Below are 22,500 nucleotides of genomic sequence, written 5' to 3' on the forward strand. Positions count from 1 at the left end.
GAAGTCACTAATAGTACTAGCTAAACAAATACAACTAAAACTAATATAGTATAATTTACTAGACTGATTCGTTTGCAGTATTACAGAATAATTGTTTTTGTGGCAAGTCATGCCAAAGTTACAGTATATTGAGGCTCCTTATGTGAAAAAGTAAAACACTCAGACAACCTTTTCACTGATATATACTGTAGTACACATAATGGCATATTCTAACACATAGGCCATCTCTGCATGATTTGCTAAGCTGGTTTGCTTATATCCATCAACATTCTAGTTGTGTTACTAGACTTTTATAAGCTCAATAGTCATTTATGCTCCCTTGATAAATTTTAATTGCTTGTCGTAATTTCTGGAGTGTTTTATTAATTTCCTGCCATTTGTCTATGTGCTGTTCAGGTCTACATTAGAACATTCGAAGTTTTAAAACTTTGAATGTTCTAATATCAACCCCTATTCAGCGAACGCTGAAAATTTCGAACATGCAGAACAGCAAATTTTTTCCCAGGGAAAAAATAATCTGTTCCGACACACATACACACAACACAAGCACACCAAACAAACAGCAATCCACACACATACACTTAAAATCCTACATCTAACCCTACACTAAACTGTACACACACTACTATCTATCCACTTAACTTAACCCAAACCCTAACCCTAAGGTCCGTCACTATCGCATACTCACCTCACCCGCGCCCTAACCCTAACTCAACTACCCCACCCTAATCCTCACGTCCACACAATCGCATACTTATCTGACCCACGCCCTAACCCTAACTCATCTAACCTGCGCCCTAACCCTCACGTCCACACAATCGCATACTTACCTGATCCCAACCCGTAACTTTCCACCACAGTGTTGAAAATAGCAAAGCCACAGAAATGGCCAACCTAATTCCTTCCCTAGGAAGAAATTTGGTGTTTTGCAGTTTCGCTATTTTCAGTGTTCACTGAATTGGGGTCGATATTAGAACATTCAAAGTTTTAAAACTTTGCTGTTCTAATATAGACCCGTGCTGTTCTATGTTTCTGATTACAGTTGGTATTAATTTTCAATGGCACTCTTCAGTAGCTCTTGTTACATGAAATGTTATAATATTTCACAGCTTTCACAATATTGTCTTTCTGATATATCATGTTTTTCTGTTATATTTATATAATTCCATAAACTTATAATGTGGCAGTCCATCTCTCCTGCCAGTGTCACAAGTACCACCCAGATGTAATATAGTGGACTGGTGACTGGTGCTGGCCTTCATTCATTTCAAACCTCTGATAAAAGACTCACCAATCACTGACATTCAGAAGTTGGCACCATACAGCTGTTGTCTATAAGTCTACTGACTAGGTGCTAAATTGATAATCCCCTGAAAATGGACTGCCCATAGTTTAGACACTAATACCTGATGAACTGTAAGACAATAAATTGTCCTTAGGAAAAATGTTTTACTTTTTTAAGTTGGTCCAATAAGCTCCCTTACTCATTCTTCCAGCAGGCGGAAACTTCATCACTTGGTCAATATCCAGCTTGACAGGTATCATTATTGAAAAACTCAAGAAGCCAAACCACAAAATCTTCAGAATACACCACGAAACATTCAGAGAAAGAACACAGAAGTGGCATTAATCCATCTTTATTCAGTCTGTCCTGGTACCTCAGCTGTTCGCCTTCAATGGGGCACATTCAAACATTTTCAGTGTTCTTTTATATATGCATCAATCAATTAATTGAACAATTAATTATTTCAAACATTTTTAACTCATTCAACACTGAAACATTTTTTTATAAAAACTTCAAAAATTTTTTTTCCTTTTGTTCTTTTCTTTGTTCATCACTTTAAAGAAATAAATTATTTCATTTTAAACAAAATTTCTCATATATGTTTGAGGTACCAGGACAGACTGAATAAAGATGGATTAATGCCACTTCTGTGTTCTTTCTCTGAGTGTTTCGTGGTGTATTCTGAAGATTTTGTGGTTTGGCTTCTTGAGTTTTTTTTTTGGTGATTTTGAGATGTCTGCATCAGAGGAAGTACAGAGTGGTGAGACTTTTTCTTTTGCTGATATATTGAAGGAAAGAGAGCGAAAATATGCTGCTTCTGATTTGTGGACTAGGGGCAGCAATGAACTTTGTTCTGAAGAATTTGTGCACTTAGAACGTATTATGGCAAAAGAAATGACTGTTTTTTATGATTCAAAATTACTTGAAAGATATGTGATGCTCAACATAACACCAAGAGGTTTGCGTATAGATAAATTGCCAGCAGGTGGTTTTAAGGAAGATGAAAATGATTTGCTGATTGAATGGAGACAAGCTGCACAAGAATGCTGTTTGAATTGGCTGAAAATTCTTATTAAAAAGAACCAACGGACAATGGACAGTTTGCATTGTAAAATTATAGAATTGCAACAAGATTTAAAAAGCAAAGTGTCTATAACTGTGTTTCAGTCAAATTTCAAAGAAATAAATGAAAAGTTAAAAAAGTTGAAAATGAAGTTATGGCAAGAAAGAAATCAAAACTCAACCGAGATGTTCAGGACTATGAAAAAAATGAGATCTACAATTGGCCCAGAAGAGGGCGCCGTTTTCAAAGGAATCCCAAGAGACGTAGAGGAGGAAATGAGGAGAATTCCTCTTGTTCTTCAGTTGAGATTGGTGGCAGCCGCAAAAGTGTTTCCTTTGAGAACATTGCAACTGAAGACTCAGATGTGAGTGAAGAGAATCGAAGGGGGCAGCAGAATTCTCGTAATAAGACGTATAATGTGCAGACGAGATCGACGAGAAAACAACAGGGTAAGACAAGTCATTTGCAAGTTAACAATCAGTCAAAAAACTGAACTCAAACATTCAGCGTGCTTCGTTTGTAAGCACGCTAACTAATATCAATGTTTCTGATGGTATGCTATCATTTAATGATGAAAATGTTTTAAAAAACAGTGAAAACACTTTCAAGCATTCTAATGTGACTTTTTTTGATAGCATGCTAACCAATACTGGCATTTTAGATTTAAATACGCAATTGTGCTATGATAGTGATATTTCAAGGCCCTGTAGTGTTTCTCTGGAATATATTATAAAAGTGCATGATAGTCAACATTTGAATAGCAAAGTATGTACACATTTGGGGCAGGTAGCAGGTACTGAAGGTGAATGTTTGAATGCTTTTGAAGGTTCACGCTTTGAGAAAGCTGTTAATGACGCAATTGCAGAAAATATTGTTGAAAATATCGGAAATGTTCAATTTGATGCCGAAAATGTTACAACAGTGATGTCACAAGATACTTGTGAGTTTGAAATGTATTTTGAGGACAGTAGTAAGGACGAGAATAACATATGCAGCACTTATGACACTCATAATCATTTTGTTTTAGTTCAGGATGCATGTCAGGATAACACTAATGTATTATTTGAGCAGGTTAATAATGCTGCAGTGTGTTTTGAAAATACCATTAGCAATGGTGGAGAACATGAAGTGGGACTGAATGGCAGTCCCATTAATAACATTGGCCTTAGTGTGATTAATCTTTCTGATGTGCCTTTATCTGGGGAAATGCTGAGTGTTTTATCTAAGGGGACAAAATTTGTGCCTACTAGAATGCCTTCCTTCTCAGACATCCTTCTGGATGTGAAAGATTTCATTCGAAAACTAAACCTGCAGGTCTATTTTTTTGAAAAAGAAAAATGTTCTCCAACGGGGGATGAAAGTTTGTTGGATGAATCTCTTTTAAATTTAAGTATATATGACTATGAAGGTTTGTGGTTGAATGAAAATGAGAATGAGAATATTCTTGAACTTTCTGTGGAATCAGATATTAATGTGGAAGGGGCGTATGGAGGTGGATATGGCCAAATTGAAGTTCCATACTTTTCTGGTGACAGTAACTTTATGCCTCCTAAGAAATCTCAGGCAATAAATGCCTTTGAACATGTTATTCTAGCTAAATTAGAACAAGCACATAAATCTTTTTGTGTGAGTAAAAAGGTCTTTAATTTAAGTAAAGATGAGTGGGTAGCTCTTAAGGCATTTAGGATGGAATTGGATAAGGTTACTGTTAAACCTGCTGACAAGGGGGGGCAACTGGGTAATTATGAATACTGATAAGTATGAAAACATAGTTAACAATTTATTAGTGGAAGATACTTATCAAAAGTTGAAAAGTAACCCTTTACCTCTTATTCGTATGAACTCAATGAGTTATTGGAAAGAGGGGAAAGATTAGGATTTTTTACAGGTAAGGATGTGAAAAATCTAACAATGAGAGAACCCCGACATCCTTATATGTATATAATACCAAAGATTCATAAAAATGTTGCCAATCCCCCCGGTAGGCCTATTATCTCAGGAATTGGGTCTTTTGTTGAGAGGGTCAATCTTTTCCTGGATTTCCACCTTAAGAAATTTCTTCCAAAAGTACAATCACATGTTAGAAATACTCAGGATGTCTGCCTAGCACTTAGAGGGCTGAAATGGGAAGAGAACTACTACTGGGCCAGTGTTGATGTTGTATCACTCTACACCAATATTAAAACAAGGTGGGGCTTGGAAGCAATGTATAAAGTGATGGGAGAAGGACCACGTACTAGATTTTTGTTAAGTCTGCTTGAGTTTAGTTTAACACATGATTATTTTTTGTGGAAAAATGAATATTTTTTGCAGGTAAATGGAACTGCTATGGGTGCAGCTTTTGCGCCTAGTTATGCAGTGATTTACATGGGGGAATTCGAGAAGGAATTTATGTTTCAAAACACATTTTTTGTTAATAATGTTGTTTTTTTCAAACGTTACATAGATGATTTAATTTTTGTGTGTAAGGGTGACACTATTTTGTTTGATCAGTTTTTGTTGGATTTGAACAATAACCATCATGGTTTAAAATTTGTAGCACACATATCTAAATTAAAAATTCCTTTTCTTGATGTAGAGTTTTATGTAGGATTGAATAGCTTGGTCCAATATAGAACTTTTAGGAAACCTACATCGGTTAATAACTTTTTGCATGCTAGCAGCATGCACCCTTTACATTTGATTAAGGCTTTACCAGAAGGGGAATTCAAAAGGAATTTGAGAAATACTTCAGATAAAAAACTTTGGGAGGAAGTGTGTGATGGAATTTTGGACAGATTAACATCTCGTGGTTATGATCATGACAAACTTCAAGCTATAAAATGTAAGTTGTGTAAAGATAAGACATTTAGGATGTGTAGGCATGAGAATGTACATTATTCTGAAACTTTTTCAGATTTGAATAGAATATTTTTTTGTGTCTAGGTACTCTGACTTTTCCATCATTATGGAAAAAATTATTAGGGGGTTGTGGCATGTGGTTTGTGAAGATCCAGCAATTGGTCACCTTTTTCCCAAGCATATTACTTTCTCTTATAAAAGGTATCCCAATTTAAAGGAAATTTTGAATAGAAAACTGTAAGTTATGGTAGATAGTAACATTGGGATGTATAGTTGTGGTAACTGTTCTGTTTGTGATAAAACTAAAAGCATGCATGGAATGAAAATAAATGGAAAAAAGTACGTTGCTTTTGAGAGATTTGATTGTAGGTCATCTGGTGTAGTATATATTTTAGGTTGTGATTGTGTTCCACCTATGTGGTACATTGGTCAAACTACCAGGAAGATTAAGATTCGCATTCTAGAGCATTTGGGTGATATAAGGAGGGGAAATTTGGAAAGCCCTGTAGCTGCTCACTTTTGTAACATACATGATGGTAAAAATGACAGCTTTAGATTTAGTGTACTTGCTAGGCCCCATTTGTGTAAAGGGAATTTTAAAGCAGCTTTGAATAAGCTTGAACAGAGAATGATTATAGGGTATCACACTTTATTTCCTAAGGGAATGAATTTGGAAATTTAATGAAATTTAATGAAATTTATTGTAGTCACAATTTTGCACATATAAAGTATTCGTTATGAATTGCGAATTTAATATTAAGTATAAGAAATTTTGTAATGTTTGAATTAAATTCAGTAAAAAGTGATTTATAAGGCATTACATTGTATTTTCAAGTGAAAGGAAGTTATAAAATTGATGAAATTTATTGATATTGTAATTTTGAATATAATAGTGTATTTATTCCAAGTTTGTATTTTTGTAACACATATATGAGAAATTTTGTTTAAAATGAAATAATTTATTTCTTTAAAGTGATGAACAAAGAAAAGAACAAAAGGAAAAATAATATTTGAAGTTTTTGTAAAAAAATGTTTCAGTGTTGAATGAGTTAAAAATGTTTGAAATAATTAATTGTTCAATTGATTGATGCATATATAAAAGAACACTGAAAATGTTTGAATGTGTCCCATTGAAGGCGAACAGCTGAGGTACCAGGACAGACTGAATAAAGATGGATTAATGCCACTTCTGTGTTCTTTCCCTGAGTGTTTCGTGGTGTATTCTGAAGGTATAATTATTGGTAAGTTTCATGCATCCTTGCTCTCTAACTACTAAATGAGATGACAAGCTAAAATCAAACTTGTCAGTTCACAACAAATTCATATGTGGAGTGAATTATAAACCACTTATTTGCCACATCAGCACCACAGCCCTTTGAACTGAAACCACACTACTGTAAATTATCTAAAAACAAATGCAATACTGAATTACATATTAAAATAGATAATGGGGGTAATTCAATAAACCTTACATGGAGCCAATGTCCATGTAGGAATAGTGGTAAGGCTCGAACATGGAACATGGCCGCCGAGTGATCCAGTAAACAAGGCTCGGGGTGTGTACGAGCATCCTGACACTGTGCGGACACGGAGGTGTCCATGGAATGCAAATCACCTCATCTGCTGGTAAAAGCCATGCAAATTATGTGATGATCCAGGAAGCATAAAGGCACCTGTGTAGATGCTGTGCAAGGCTGGAAAATGTACGAGGTTACAAACAGTGTACCAGAGGATAAAATTTAAACAGGGGCTGTAACAGCCCAAATATAAGGTTGTATAATGTGCAGTAGGCATGCCAATGGCCAAAACTATGGCTAGTGATGTAAAAAAGTAATGTAAATTAAACTTTTTTAAATATGTATGCCACATTTAATTTGCGTGCAGTGATGGGCAAACATGCTATTTTGCAGAAAGAAAAATATTGTAAAATATGGCATTTAAAGCTATTTAGATTTTTGCTTTATAGTGGCCAGCATGCAGAGTCATATAATGGCAGGCATGGTGGTTGCTAAGGAGATAGGCTCTCATGTAGTGCAGTATCTAGGGTATATGCAATTAGGTGTATGTAAATGAGCTAAGTTTATTGAATAGCAAAATGGGCCATCGTGTCCATAGGTACTATCTATGTAAGGGCTAGGACCATGGCAGTATAGGCAGAAGGGACAGCTGACATAAAAAGGGGGTGTGTCATGGCCTGTATAAGCACATTCGAGCTTAGTGACGCCTGCTTGCACTCAGCTAAACACAGCTAAGCAGTGGGCTGTGTCTGGACTGCTCAGCTATACTTAACCCTGATGTGCATGTTTTAGCAGATTAAAGAAAAGCTAAGCATGCTCGTGTACAGGGGAGGGTCAGATCTGCTGAGCAATGTTTACACTAGTGCCTCGGGTTTGCACAGGCTGCCACAAGGCTTAGTAGTGGAGGAAACTGAAAAAAATAAAAATAAAAAATAAAAAAATAAAGGGAAATAGCCTACAAAAGCCAATAAACTATAAATGACTGATAAGCCCTCTTCCACTCACACAGGCCCATTCAAAGTCCTCAATAATATAGCTGGCAGGTGGATTTATGATAGTCAACCAATGACACAGGCTGATCTGCAGCACACTACTATAAAGTATGCATAGACACATCAATCTGATTTTCCCACATACTCTGCATCATTGGAGTGCACACTTGTGAATTTTAACAGACAAAATGATAGGGGCTGCTGCTGCTGCTCTGCTACATCTATATGCACTACAGACTGAGGTCAGTGATGATGCTGAGGCTGACAATAGGCCCAGACTGAGGAAAGGAAGTGTGTTCAGATGCAGGATAACCTTTCAGGGGCTACATGAGCTGGAGATAGTACAGTACTACAGGGTGGACAGGGACATACTTCAGCAACTCACCGAGCTCTGCAGCCCTCACCTCAGACCCAGAGGCAACAGAGGGGAACCCACCCCAGTGGAAATAAAGGTATGTGTAGTCTTAAGAATACTAGCTACAGGTACTTTCCAAAGACCTTTTGTAGACATTATAGGGGTCACACAGACATCCGCATTCATGGTACTCCACCAGTTCCTGAATGTCATGCTAACAGATGTCATTAGGCACATTTATTTCCCCAGCACACCTAAGGAGAGGACCAGCAATATGCATCTCTTCCACCATGTAGCACACCAAGAACAGGTACTGGGTGCCATAGACTGCACTCATGTGCACATCAAAGCACAACCCGGTGAGGAGGGTAGAGTCCACCACAATGAGTATCACTCCATCAACTGCCAGGTCATGTGCAATGCCCAGGTCATTATCATCAATGTGTGTGCTGGCAGCCTTGGCAGTTATCATGACTCCCATATCTGGCATGCATCACAGCTGTATCAGATGTTTGCCATGGGGGACATCCCGTATGTCCATCTAGTGGGGGATGCTGGCTACACACTGGAACCGTGGATGATGACACTCATCAGAAATGCACACACACCCACTGAAGAATGCCATAATGAGACACATGCACAAACTAGCAACATCATAGAGCATGTGTTTGGGCTGCTCAAGTCACAGTTCCACTGTCTTGACATATCTGGTGGAGCCTTGCAGTAATCTCCAGCCACATGTGCACACATGTTCATAGTATCAGCCATGCTATACGATATGATACTGTGGAAACATCTGCAGCAGAAAGATCACAGGGAAGGGACATACAGCCCCCCACTATTGCCAAGGTCCCCACAGGCACAGGGGGACTTGGAGGAGGAACCCCTGAGCTTGTCCCATAGGCAGAAGTAGGTGTGCCCAGTACACCATGGCCTTGGCAAAGAGGCAATGCATAGCACATACACTGATACCCTAGGGACCCAATGACTGACATCTCACTCCGACTTACATTCATCCCTAAAAAGGATGCCACACACATTACACTACCTGTACCTGACCATGTATAGGCTGTGTACCATGTGCATCAGAAAAAGACCTGAAGCACTGTCCTCACAACTGCTGCAGGCACAAGGTAAGTCACTCTTCTTAACAACAAATGAATGGAGTAGTAGACTGTGGTAGCATATCTATGGTATTGCTGAATGTATGCAAGGGAATTGGGTGGGCTAGCAGGATAGCAGCAAACAACTGACAGCTATGTGGGACAACAGGAAATGCCCACCAAATACTGGCTGCCCCAGAATATGCAGTAGTCCCCAAGGTGACAAAACTCACTGCAGTATATGTGGGAGACTAACAGACAGAAAGGTCATAGGTCACATGCATGGAAGTCAATGTTGGAGTCCCATACATACCTCTCAGCCTCTTACAGAAAGTCGTCTGTACAAAGCCATAAAGAAATGTGTGGCAAAGGCCCACAAATAGGGACAGTTATGAAATATTGCTCTTACAAACTTAGAAAGTTATAGTATAACAGGTCTTGCAATACCATGAATTCTCTGAAGGTTATGAAGTCTGAAACTCTAATGTCTGTCATTACTTTCTAACTTTGGTCTTTAATGATTTGCCAGTATTGCCCAGACAACCGCAATATTATGATAAATGGACCCAACATATGAGGCAAACATCTGCACAGTCTGTGAAAATGTGTACAGTTGAGAGGCACGCCCCCCATCCCCAACACACCCGATTTCCCATACAACTGCAGTAATATTTATGTTTGCAAGGTAATAGCAGCAGACCACACATTCCCAGGGCTGTCACAATCAACTTGCTAACTTGTTCCATTTCCACAATATACAGTGGTCAATGTGTTATGTATGTGCTGGTTAACAATATCAGGAAGTAGACAAAATTTACTGGTGTCTGTTGTGGCTTGCTGGTTTAAGTACAGTACTGTTGTTGACAGAATTCATGGTTCGAGACTGGACGTGACAACTATTTTGCAAGTCAGATACACCTACGGTCGTGTTGTACACACTGTCCAGAAGTCAATATTTGTTACTGCAAGAAAGCTGGACAATAGAGGGACAGGGGGCAACACATATGAACAGTACACATCTCTGAGAAACCTGCACAGTACCTAGTAGAACAGCAAGTTGTGACAAGTCAATCTAGTGCCAGGATATAAAGGTTGCCATGTGACTATGTCAGTACTGATAACAAGTCAGTGGGCACCATCCATACCCCTGGAATGACAGGGTGTCACAGAATGTCCACATGTATGCCTCATATATCTGTTCCATTTGTCATAACATTGCATTTGCCTTCCAAATTATTTGAAAACCAATAAAGGTTGATGTGAAAACATCAATGACAGACAGCTGAGATGCAGACGTCATACCCATAAGAAAATGTAAGCTAATACAAATCTATTCTACCAACTGTCGACATTTGGAAGAGCAAGATTACGACCCTGTCCCCATGTCTGTGCTTGTGCCTGACTATTATATATGGGCCTGTCCAGATGTCTGTCTGTAAGTGTTTGACAGCTATGGCCAACATGTAGCCTCATAATAACAGTGCAACACAAACTGTCCAAGTTCCACAGCAGATGTACGGGGTACAATGTTGGACAACCTACTAAACAGGTACAGTCAGAGGTGTGAAATCCCCAACCATGTGTGTGATGTTATGACATCTACCCCATTCACACCATAAGTACAAATACGTAACAGCAGGAACTGTGGACAAAGCCTGTGACTGGACTACAGAGGACAAAGAGACACATATAAGGGGAAGGGGAAACACTGGCCAGACAAACATAGAATGTGCACACCAGAACAATTTGTGCAGTACCATAAGTTCCCTGCAGTGTATGGGGTCAGTAAACAAATGTCTGTCAGCGGTTCCTCACATTACTCTATACTGATCTACCACTGACATACCAGGAAATCACAGTGCTATGTAGAATATACCACACATATTATGGATACCTCTGCTCAGTCCAATGCACTCTGCACTGACCCCAGGGTACTACTCAGTTCATAAGGATAGCACACAGCCAGGAGATCCTTCATCCAGTATATCATTGAGGCATTGGAGTGTTTATACAGGTTCATCAGCCAATCGACTGTAGCACACAAAATCCTGGACTGGAGTACAGGTAGCTCTGGAATGGAGTCTCACATAGCTCTGGAATGGAGTCCCACTGTTACTATTGAAGGTCATACTAGGCATGCTCCTACACTTAGAGAATTACAGCCCATGTCTAAACCCACATCTGACTATAGAACTGTGTTGTCCATGTCTAAACCCACATCTGACTATAGAACTGTGTTGTCCATATATGCCTTTGCATATAGACAGCTATGTACACCTTCACTGTCTCTCCCCACCCCCACCAGACAGGATTACCCTCATCTATCCATATGTGGCACATGTAAGATATACCTGCATCTGTTGAGTGTGATATACATACATATATATAGGTAACATACAAATATATACATTATAGACAGCCAGAGACAGGGGGAGAGAGATAGACAAAGAGAGATAGAGGGGGAGAGACAGAGAGGGATAGAGAGAGAGAGACACATCCTGAAAAGCATAGAGTGATGTACTGCTGTAGCCATTTGCACACCAATTGTAACCACTGACACATGTAAGTACAAAGGTGAGCTCTATTGTGTAATAGTACTGAGGTAGGGGATGTAATCTCACATCACTCATTGTGTGTGTGTGTGTGTGTGTGTGTGTGTGTGTGTGTTTCTGTATGCTAGGCCTATGTCTGTGTAACAGTCACCCATTTTATGGGCCTGATACTAGTGTCCCCCACAACAGTGACCTACTGTCAGCAGATACTGATGTCATCCACCCCAACAGCAGTGTCAGACACTCTTTACATGAATAAGCATTGTGATGCACATGATGAATGCATAGCACTATAGTGCATACAACTAGATTGGTAGAGGTTCCAATCTCAGCACTGGCATCTGTGTGTCTGCCTGTGTGTATGTGTCTATATGTGTGGTTGTAGGCTAAACCAGTTTTAGGCCTGTTCCACCCAGTAAATCCACCATTGCCCTACTTTATAAAGCCTGCTGATATCAGTCACCTTAGAAGCACCTTTGGACACTTTTCAGACATATAAATTCTGTGGCACATGTATTAAGTATGCAGCACTGTAGTACAGACAGCTAGTTAAGTAGGGGTTCTCATCTCAGCAGTAGCAACTGTGTATGTCTCTCTGTGTGCTTGTAGTTTCAACCAATTTTAGGCCTGCTCAACCCAGTAAACTCCCCATTGCCCTACTTTACAAAGCCTGCTGATGTCATTCACCTTAGAAGCTCCTTTGGGCACTCTTCAGCCATATAAGCATGCAATATGCATGTAGCACTATAATACAGATACCTAGATAGGTAGGGGTTACATTTTCAGCACTGGCAACTGTATGTGTTAGGTGTTTCAGATATAGAATAAGTGTTTTATGCACCTATTACATACAATATGGAAATATTTTTGTCTTAAAATCTCAGGACATTTACCATTTTTTCAATTTTTTTGCAGGAAACAGCTGCCCAAAGAAGGCTATCCCTTAAGTGGGACAGGTGGTAACCCCACCCCAAATGCACTGTGATTTGACGCAGTGTATATAGGTGTAGCGTGTCACTGGCAGTCAGGATATGTTTGTAAAACACACTCTTCTTCTCTAGAGCTCAGTTGGCCTACTAGTGTAATTCACTATGTTGTGGTTGACAAGGTGCTGAGTGCAATACTTGGCAGTGGTGGCATTTTTCCCTAATGTTACATCACTGTACTGAATGATATAGCTAGACAAAAAGCATTGGTTCCCCAGAGCTGTGTTGGTATAGTGATGTGTTTCTCTGACTGTAGTTCTGAAGGTCCTGGGTTCAATATTAATTAGTGGCATCTTTTTTCCTCTAATGTTACATCACTGTACTACTTGATATATTTAGGAAAAAAAAGTAATAACTCACCAGAGCTGAGTTGGCATAGTGGTATGTTGTCCTGATTATAGTTCTGAAGGTTCTGGGTTCAATACTTGGCAGTGGTATCTTTTTTCCCTAATATTACATGACTGTACTGCATGATATATTTACAAAAGCAGTAATAGCACCACAGGACTGAGTTGGCCTACAGCTGCATTCGTCTGACTCTAGTGTGCAGGGTCCTGAGTTTGAGACTTGCCCCAGCTGATTATTTTGTTGCTGGGCAGAAAAGTGTCTGAATCAGATAGGGTAATAAAAGCAGTTTTAAGCGGGTTTGCACAGGTTTGCACAACCCGCCGTGATGCCAAGTGGCACTTAGTCCAGCTTAGCTTTGCTTGGCACTGCTTATCCATGCTTAAACCCGTGCTATTTCCAAAAAAAAAAAAAGAAAACAAAACAAAAATAGGGTGACAGGAAAGTGGTGAAATGGGGGCTGGGGAAAACATTATGAAAGGTAGCTAGGGATATGCAGAACAGGTATAGGAAAGGACCATAGCTCTTGTGCAGCAACAACTGTGCATGATGTGGACAATTTGGAATTTAGAGCCTCACACCCCACAGGGAGGGGTGTGGGTGACATAACTTTGCTGAGTAATTCATGGGGAAATTGATTATCAGTGTACATGGGTGTGAAATGTAGAGCTATGTATGGGACAGATTTGTTTTTGGGTACAGTTGCCCTTTTTTTTTTTTTTTAAGATGAGAGTGGGATGTGGAGGAAGTGTTGTAGGTATGTTTGGGGAGGTAAGTTGGGTAGGAGATGTTGCATTTGCAAACACACAAGACAGACAAGAGAGAAGACGGGACGGTGTATGACACATGAGGGGGTAAACACCTTGAACAGGGAGGGTGGTTGGAAATCAGAGGACCAAGTGCCCCCAGATGGAAACAATATGACTGAGGTTCCCATCCATGGACAGTCACCACTGCCCCTTCATGGCCCCCATGGTGGCTGTGCAGGGGGCTTGGCCCCAGGGCCAGGCTCTCCCTTGAGGTGCACCAGTCTGCCCTCTATCTGGTGCAGGCAGTCATCCAAATCCCACTGAATATCCCTGGACACCATGCCTCTAAACTGTTGTTGGGTGACAGGTTCCTCTGCGTTCCTGCACTGGGGGGGGCCTGTCCCCTGAGGCAGTTCCACCCAATGGTAGTGCAGGACCAGCAGAGGAGGCCGCTCAAGGTTGGGTCCCAGACATTCTGTAACCTGGTGCCATGGCCAGATGAGGCAGGACAGCCAGATAGATCCACTGGGATTGGCCTACCCGACCCATACGTGCTATGGTGTTGAGATTTGTCAAAGTGTATTGGTTAGTCATGAACAAAACATTTAATCGTTAGTTATGGCAGCATGCATGGGTGTTCCAATTAACCTAGAACAATAGAATTGCATACCATATGGAACACAGGCATAAAAGGAATAACAGTCATTATTGTAACAGCATGACAGTAACAGTTGCGGCAATAAGCCAACAGCAGTGGAATTTCAACAAGGTACTGTATGTTAGTATGCAACCATTGAAATATATAAACAATAATACAACACAAGGCCCAACATTATTGTTTCAGAACAATATATGTGGAAATTAAACCATACTCATAGTATATCAACAATAATTTTTGGTGCAGATAAGGGGTGGGAGGAGAGAAAAACATTCCATTAACAACTGTATATGCTATATTTTTTACAACAGTACTGCTCAGTACTCTACATGTCTGCCCTTACTTTACATCTACATGTGCCCTAAAGCTTCTGTAGCATGTACATATCTCTCAAGCTGTTGAGATGGAATGGTATGGGCCAAGCTATAAGAAATAAAGGTACATAACTACAGGGGACTTGTACATGTCAGGTTAACATATATGACTAACAAGGTATACCCTGCACTGATGTTATGTGAGTATGCTACTGGCATACTTCAAATGAAGTTATATCTGTGTCCAAGGTTAAAGACAACAGTGATCAGTAGCTGTGACAATGTGACACTTGAGAGACATGCATTGGGCACAGTGCATGGTGTATATACCTATCCTACTGTCATTTGTAGGTGTGGGTTTGGACTATCAGCACAAATTCACAGACACACCTGGCATACAGCCATACTGACAGTAAAACATTTAATTTGTCTAATTCAGTTGGAATACCACTGTACTGCCTGACATTTTATTTAATGGAGTGCTATCGACATGCTGAGGACTGCTGTTTACACACTAGTACATCCAGACAACAGTTTATTAGAATACCCTTCATACAGCTACTACAAACATTTCTTTACCTGTAAGCCCTGTGGAGAAAATATCTGGGACAGTTTCTACAAATAGTCAAGACTAGTTGTCTGTTACTATAAATACATCTTAGTACCAGTCCCTGGATTCAAACACTGGTCTCTGTGTGCAAAAATTAGCAACATATCTATTTGCTATCACACTAAGCTACTGGGCCACTGCTATGTGCTGGTTGACTGATTTGTGCCAAAAGCTCACTTGGTATCACAGTCTGACCTGGTAATACATGCAGAGTATCACAGAAGACTGCAGTGATACTTGAACATACATGAATGAGATTCATGCAAGACAGCGATAGTAGGGGAAGTGTGTATTAATAGTTGGAATGCAGGTGTACACATTTAACCCCAAGTGGATGGGAATATGTATATTAGATTTACGGTGTGTAGTTATTACAGTGTCATACTTGCCTGCATTGGCATACCTGCATTCAGGAATATGTATAGCTGAAATGCAAAGGGTAACTAAAGACAATCCTGAGGGAAACACACTATAATACATTTCACATTACTATTACGGTTCAGATATTAGTGCAGAACATATGTCAAATTGCATTCTATCTTGCTGTGCAGCTCCACATCTACACATTAGTACAACAGTTCTTTATCAGCCAAATGCCAGACACTTCATGGTGTCATAGCCATATATGATGTGGAACACCTGTACAATTGTATTTTTTCAACAACAGACCAGAATAAACACAACACTTGGAGGAAAGAACCTTATTGAGGGTGACATGACACAGTGGTTTATTACATTCAAAATTCTGGATGCTGTTCTACTAGATATCCAATAGATTATGAATGAATGTCAATTATTACCTTCATAGTTGCAATCACAGTGTACTTTATTCCAACATCCTTAATATTAATGCAGTATATACTTACATCATTCCTACACACTATTACTACAGTATTACCTTTTTTGCATCAATAGTAGCATGTTTGATACTGTCATCTGTATTGCACAATATCTGGCAGTACTCATTTATATTACTGTGGGTCTAAGAACACATTTATTGCAGTCCACTCAGAACACACTGTACCTACTGGCAGTAAACAAAGTAATATTTCTTATTTATTGTTCTATATATTGCAAGATAGATCTGCACTCACCACACTGTCAGCGCATCCTTGCCAGGCATCCTGCATGGGCCTCTATGTTGCGAGTCCTCTCCTCTGCAGGGGTGGGGAAAAACACATCATTATGCATACCTGTCTATCAGATATTCATACTATGATTTTATAAATCACCAGTTGATATACTACAAATTTCTGGGACATTCTGTTCCCAAGCATCTTGGATCCATTGGGCCAAGACCACCTGCTTCCATCACTTCAGGTCATCATAATGATGATGCACCTACTCACCAGTATGGGGGATGCCAGTGGCATTGGTGAGCTCATGTGCCAGATGGTCCTAGGCCTTGGACTTGTATTCTGAGCCTTGGTACTGGCTCTGCAGGAGTCTATAGTCATGGTATTTAACGAGGAGCCCATCCATAACCCTGGACTCCAACATGCCCCAGCGCTGCACCCAAAGGATCACTCCCTCTCCAATACCTGCCATAATTCCTGCATGGATCAAACTCCAACAGGCTCTGGCTGTATTCCCATCTGTGCAGTTTAAGTAAGGCTATTTTCCCCCCTTTGCCACCATTGGACCATTTTTATAAATGCTAAACACAGCTCAGCAGTGTGCAAACCCATTAAACTGATTTGAAGAGTACTTAATATGGTAAGGGTTTAGCAGTGCTTAGCAGTGTACAAATTTGCTTAGCTCAGCTGAGGAATGCTTAGAATGGGACTGCTTAGCAATGCTCAAACTGGCTAAGCGGAGCTAAGCATTGCTAAGTATTGCTCCGACAGGTCCTGTTTAAGCATTGCTTAGCTTGGCTTAGCAGTGCTTAGAAAAATTTAGCGAAAGGCAAACAAGAGTTCTACATAATAACACAAACATCTTGAAATTAATTACTCATTATTGATACTTTATTATGTGTTTGCATTTTACTTTACATGACCTCTCCCTATGTACTTTAATTACACTACCTTGGTGTGTGACTGAACTGTATTGAACACTTATGCTTAACTGGGGGTTTTCGCCTCATATCTCCACTGACACTGGGATTCTGGACCAGCTGCACTGACCTGGTTGACAATTATCAATCACTACGACAAAAATATACAGTAATGTAAATAGAAATACTTTCTGATGTAAAAGCTGAATGGCTTGTCATGGTATGTGAACCATGCATTTACTGCACATGAAGCCATGACTCTATCCATTCAGCTACCTTGGCTCTAAAGATTTCAGCTCTACAGTTCTATATAGCTTTTTGTTACGTTTAAGCACTGCTTACCTACACGCCACACCACGCAAACCCACTCAGCTATGCTTAAACATAAAAAAAAAATTTTTTTAAATTAAGAAGAAAAAAATAAACATAACAGGAAAACTCAGATTGGGACATTCAATTTCCGTGGCATACAGCACACTGACAATACAGGGGGTATGTTATGGACACTGTAACACACCCCCTGTGTGACATAAATAAATAAATACATGAATTAATTATTAATTAATTAATTCATTCATTCATAAGTGTCTGAGGACACTTTCTTTAATCTTTTAGTGCCGTACGGAATTTTGACAGTGCAGGGGGTATGTTACGGACACTGTAACACCCCCCCTTTGTGACATACATTCATTACTAAATTCCATAAGTGTCTGGGGACATTTTCTTTAAACGTTAAGTGCCATACACCACTTTCACAGTACAGGGGGTGTGTTACACATCTGAGAGCACCGTAACACACCCCATAGCACTGATTCAGTAACTGTGTACACTGCTGTCCCTCAGTAGTGTGCCTTCATTAATATGCAAGGCACGCTGCCAAGGAGGAGCTGCAGATACAGCCATGATACACTCCATGTAGGACTTACACTATTCCTACATGGAGTTTATTAAATCCAGATGAATGTCCTTTAACCTTTGTTGTTGTTGTGTGCATACATTTGCTTCTGCGTGGTGTGTGGTCTGCATAAATATCAGAACATAAACAGAAGTAAACAAGTGCAGATGTCTGGTTAGAAGATAAGAGATGCACTGTATTGACGGGAGTATGTGAAAATAAAAAAAAAGACCAGAATATGGTGATTAACAATGCTAAAACTAACAAGAAAATCCACAGAGCAAGAAGTAATAACAATGGAATGACGGCACCATAAAGGGTTTAAGTCATAGGTAAGTATTAGGTAGCCTAGCTAATTTCTCTTTTAGTGGTGAGAATCAAACTCTGTACCTTGTGCATGTGAGTTAAACACCTTAACCATTATATCAACCCCCTGTTAAGTTATACCTTCTGACTGAGCTTAGGTAATGCACAGCTTACCCACTCCCAGGTGACAAGGGTGATGCCTGAGTAATCAAACAAAGCCAGCCAGCCATGGGTAAGCTGTGCATTACCCACACTCAAACATGAGTTATTGCTACTAAACAATAGCATTACTTAAAAAAGAAATATCTCACCTTTCTAAAATACATTCATGATATAACAGTTCGGTGTATGATTACAAGGTGTGGATACATAATTTAGCTGTTAAGCTTTTGCAGATGTCTCAGTACTGGAGTGCTGGTTTAATATATGCAGTAAATAGGTACTTGACAAAGTTACCTGAAAAAATTAAAAAAAAAATGTAAACTGAAGCTGAGGAGGAAGGACTTCAACAGTGAACAGTCCCACCATTCCATTAAGGTAAAATTCAGAATACCTTCATATGGCATTTTTGGTGAAAGAAGTGAAAGTAAAACAAAAGAGTTGTTTTATCCACAGAAACTAGTGATGACTGGATGAACATTCTTGTTGGAAAGTAAGTGGAGTGTTACTGTTTAATTTTTCACATAACAAGTTTGCAAAAACAGCAGCAATGCTTTAAGAGCCAAACATTGGCATCAACCTCCTTTTTTCCATTTTGTATATGGAGTTGGGGTGTCAGATCAACAGTGACTAATATCTATGGCAAATATTCACCTTGTCATGGTCATCCTTCCTTTCCACACACACATGCGCACTCACACACTCATACCTAGCAATTTAGTTATTGTTATTTCAGTGTGGTCTGGTTAGTGAACTGTCATTGCACAGCTGTCAAATTGTTTTCCATGAGTAATGCTGAAATTATCATGACAAGCTTTATCCAATCACCATGCATGTTTCTGAATATAAATTGATTTTATTATTTTACAGTTGTCAAGGTGTAGTTCTTTAATTCCAGCACTCCAATTAGCTGTTTCTTAGAAACATAATTCCCAAAGGAATTACGGGCCAGACAACGAATCAAATGATTTTGTGTGAGCAGATGTTCCTTTTGTTTATTTTGTGTTTTTTTTTTTTTTAAAGTTTCTCCTTATTTCAGTGTTAGTATGACAATGGAGTTGATATGGATACATTTAGTGGGTGTGGGAGACTTAACCCCACACAGGAGGTGCAGGGGGGGGGTTGCATCTTGTGCAAACAAACATGTCATAGGACTCCCTGCAGGTGAAAGCAGCTATCCTCTAATACACATTTGACATGCATAGGTCAAAAATGACCTTTTGTCAAATATTACCTCAGCAGATACATTACCAGCCAGAGGAACTATGTCCTATAGAAACAATACATTTTTGTTTGTTTTAATAATCATCCATTAATCCTTCATCAAGATCCATTTAATTAAATTCAGGTCATGACCAACGAGAGGTTTGTATAAAAATGTTGAGGTCAATGGAGATTGTTCCACTCAGTATAGAATGGTTCCTATTAAAATGTCAGCACTCGAAATTTCAAGTGCCAACAAGGCAAAAAAAAAAAAAAAAGCAAATCTTGAAAATCACTCTCCCCCTTTAAACGTCTTTTTCTGGTGAGGGGGATGTTGGGAGCAGGCCACCCCCCCAAACTTATATATACAAATTCCAAGATCACCATACCTGAGAGAAAAGGTAATATTGTAAGAACTGTCATATGGGACTTAATATATGTACAGCCGTTCTTTCAGCCATTCAGTCTCTATATTTTGTGACTCACTCTCATGGGTACCAGAATTTCAAATGGTTACCCAACTGGTTCTTACAGTCCACTGCATGTACCAGTTATAGAGATACATGCAAAAAGCTAGGAGAAATATTAAATAACTACTGAGTCTAATCTGCATGATGTTGTAATGTGTGGGATCAAACCTCTGACCATGAAGGCAGCAACAATAACCATCATACTAGCAAGATGTCAAAATATTATTGCTGTTCTTTTTTCTTTTTTTTTTCATTTTATCCGTACAATAACAACCTTCAGGTTAGGCTGCTCTGAAGAATAACAAACATGCATGTGGCTAACGGTTTATACTTGTGGCATTGGGCTTACTAATACTTCTGGGTGACCACTATATCTCAGTACTGCTCACGATATAAGCTGGTATTGTTCTTAACATACAGCTCTCAGTTCTTTGCTCTAATTATCATGAAGGAATTGACATGCCAGTGTATATTATAATGTTTCAAAGTAGAAAAGTAATGCTATGATGCAATAGTATGACTGTCTATTTTATCTAATTTTCAAGATGTAAATGTTACATTTTTGTTAAGTGCCAGAGTTGTATAATTAAAAAAGATAATTTTTACTATACCTGACCCCAGAAGCCAGAGAACTCAATTAGGTTTTCTTCAAAGAGATGCATAAGTTCTAGAAATGTTTTGTCACCATACTGAAACCGATTACCAAATATAATGGAGCAGATTACATTTGCTACAGCATTGTTTAGTATAACATCTGGATCAAAAGGATGACCTAAAATAACATAATTAAAAATAACAGGATGATATTTTTGCTTAATTACGAAATGAAAGAATTAGCTATAGACAATACAATTATATCTAGGTCACATGCAGAATATGAAAATACTTGGTGTTGTATGATCTTACAGTTACAGTTTTGCCTTCTCTTCTCTGTATAAAACTGAAACATACTGCTACAATAATTTGAAACATCAAGCACCACTGAACTATATAAGAACCAGTCTGCATTCATTACTATGGAGCCAGTGGCTTCCAAATGTGAAAGCTGTTTGTTAATCCTTTCATTTTTTTAGAATGTTGTACAAGATGATTTGGGATTATACTCTGAAAGATTTAGTTTTAATAAAATGGTCTTTGATCACAGATCTTCATTTTGCCAGATTTTATAAAAGCAAATAAATAAATAAATATTTTCATATGCATTTTAATTTAAAAGACAGCTGAATATAATCTTTCGCAGAAACAGAAAATCCTGCAGTACAAAGAAAGTATAATTCCTCAATAAATCAAGTTATGCATATTTCTTATAAAAGTACATTCAGCTGGAGTTTCTATATGTCATTAAAAGAAGTGTTATTGAACTTGTAAAATCTTTTCAAAGCATGTCAGTCTATTTTATTACAGATGCAGCAAAGATATAAAATGTAAAAAGCAGAATAAGAAATGTAGTTGTTACACACACACACACACACACACACACACACACACACACACATTAGCAGAATTTTGAGTTTCAAAGTCTACAATTTCCTGTCAAACAACATGTTACTTTACCTGAGTTTATACATTTTCAATTATATAAACAACTTTGCTTTCAATATAGTCATTTAGGTTTAAAATTTTGGCCCAGCAGAAAGTAAAAAGTCAGGACTTCTTTACCAAATGCAGTAAAGGGTTCTTTGTCTAAAAGAAGTATGCTATCTCAATATTTCCCAGTAATAGATTCCTCTGCGGTTTCTTCAAGTAAAGTAACTCTGTATTTTGGAAATCTGCTCTGAAGTTATTTCCATCAGTCTGTTTTCTTCTTGGATGTGTTAATGACCTTTTAGAGAAAGGGTGACCTGTACATCAGCACACTGATTGGAGAATGAACATTCTCCAACAAGGTGTTAATTTACAGGTAATGCCCACTGGAAAATGAGCCCACTGCTTCATGGCCATTATTTTATGCTTGCTAAGCAGTACTTATGCTGTTTAGCGAGTGTAAAATAAAAAAAAAAAAAACGAAATAGAATAAAATAGTGTGTATGTGTTTATGTCTGTGTGTGTGAGTGTATGCATACATAAAATTAAGAGTGAGATTGACTTCTTTCAGCTGTTC

General features: G+C 38.8%; 1 protein-coding gene across 1 annotated transcript in view; it reads right to left on the minus strand.

Moving 5' to 3' along the window:
* LOC122797659 (cytochrome P450 2D15-like) overlaps window positions 1-22,500 on the minus strand; it is a 685,649-nt gene that overhangs the window by 377,067 nt on the left and 286,082 nt on the right. The window contains exon 4 of the mRNA XM_044066203.1: window positions 21,011-21,171. Within this exon, the coding sequence (XP_043922138.1) occupies window positions 21,011-21,171 (161 nt within the window). The remainder of the gene's footprint in view (window positions 1-21,010; window positions 21,172-22,500) is intronic.

This window comes from Protopterus annectens, chromosome 1.part0 (assembly GCF_019279795.1).
Source record: "Protopterus annectens isolate FY-2018-M chromosome 1.part0, PAN1.0, whole genome shotgun sequence".
NCBI classification, from domain to species: Eukaryota; Metazoa; Chordata; order Ceratodontiformes; family Protopteridae; genus Protopterus; species Protopterus annectens.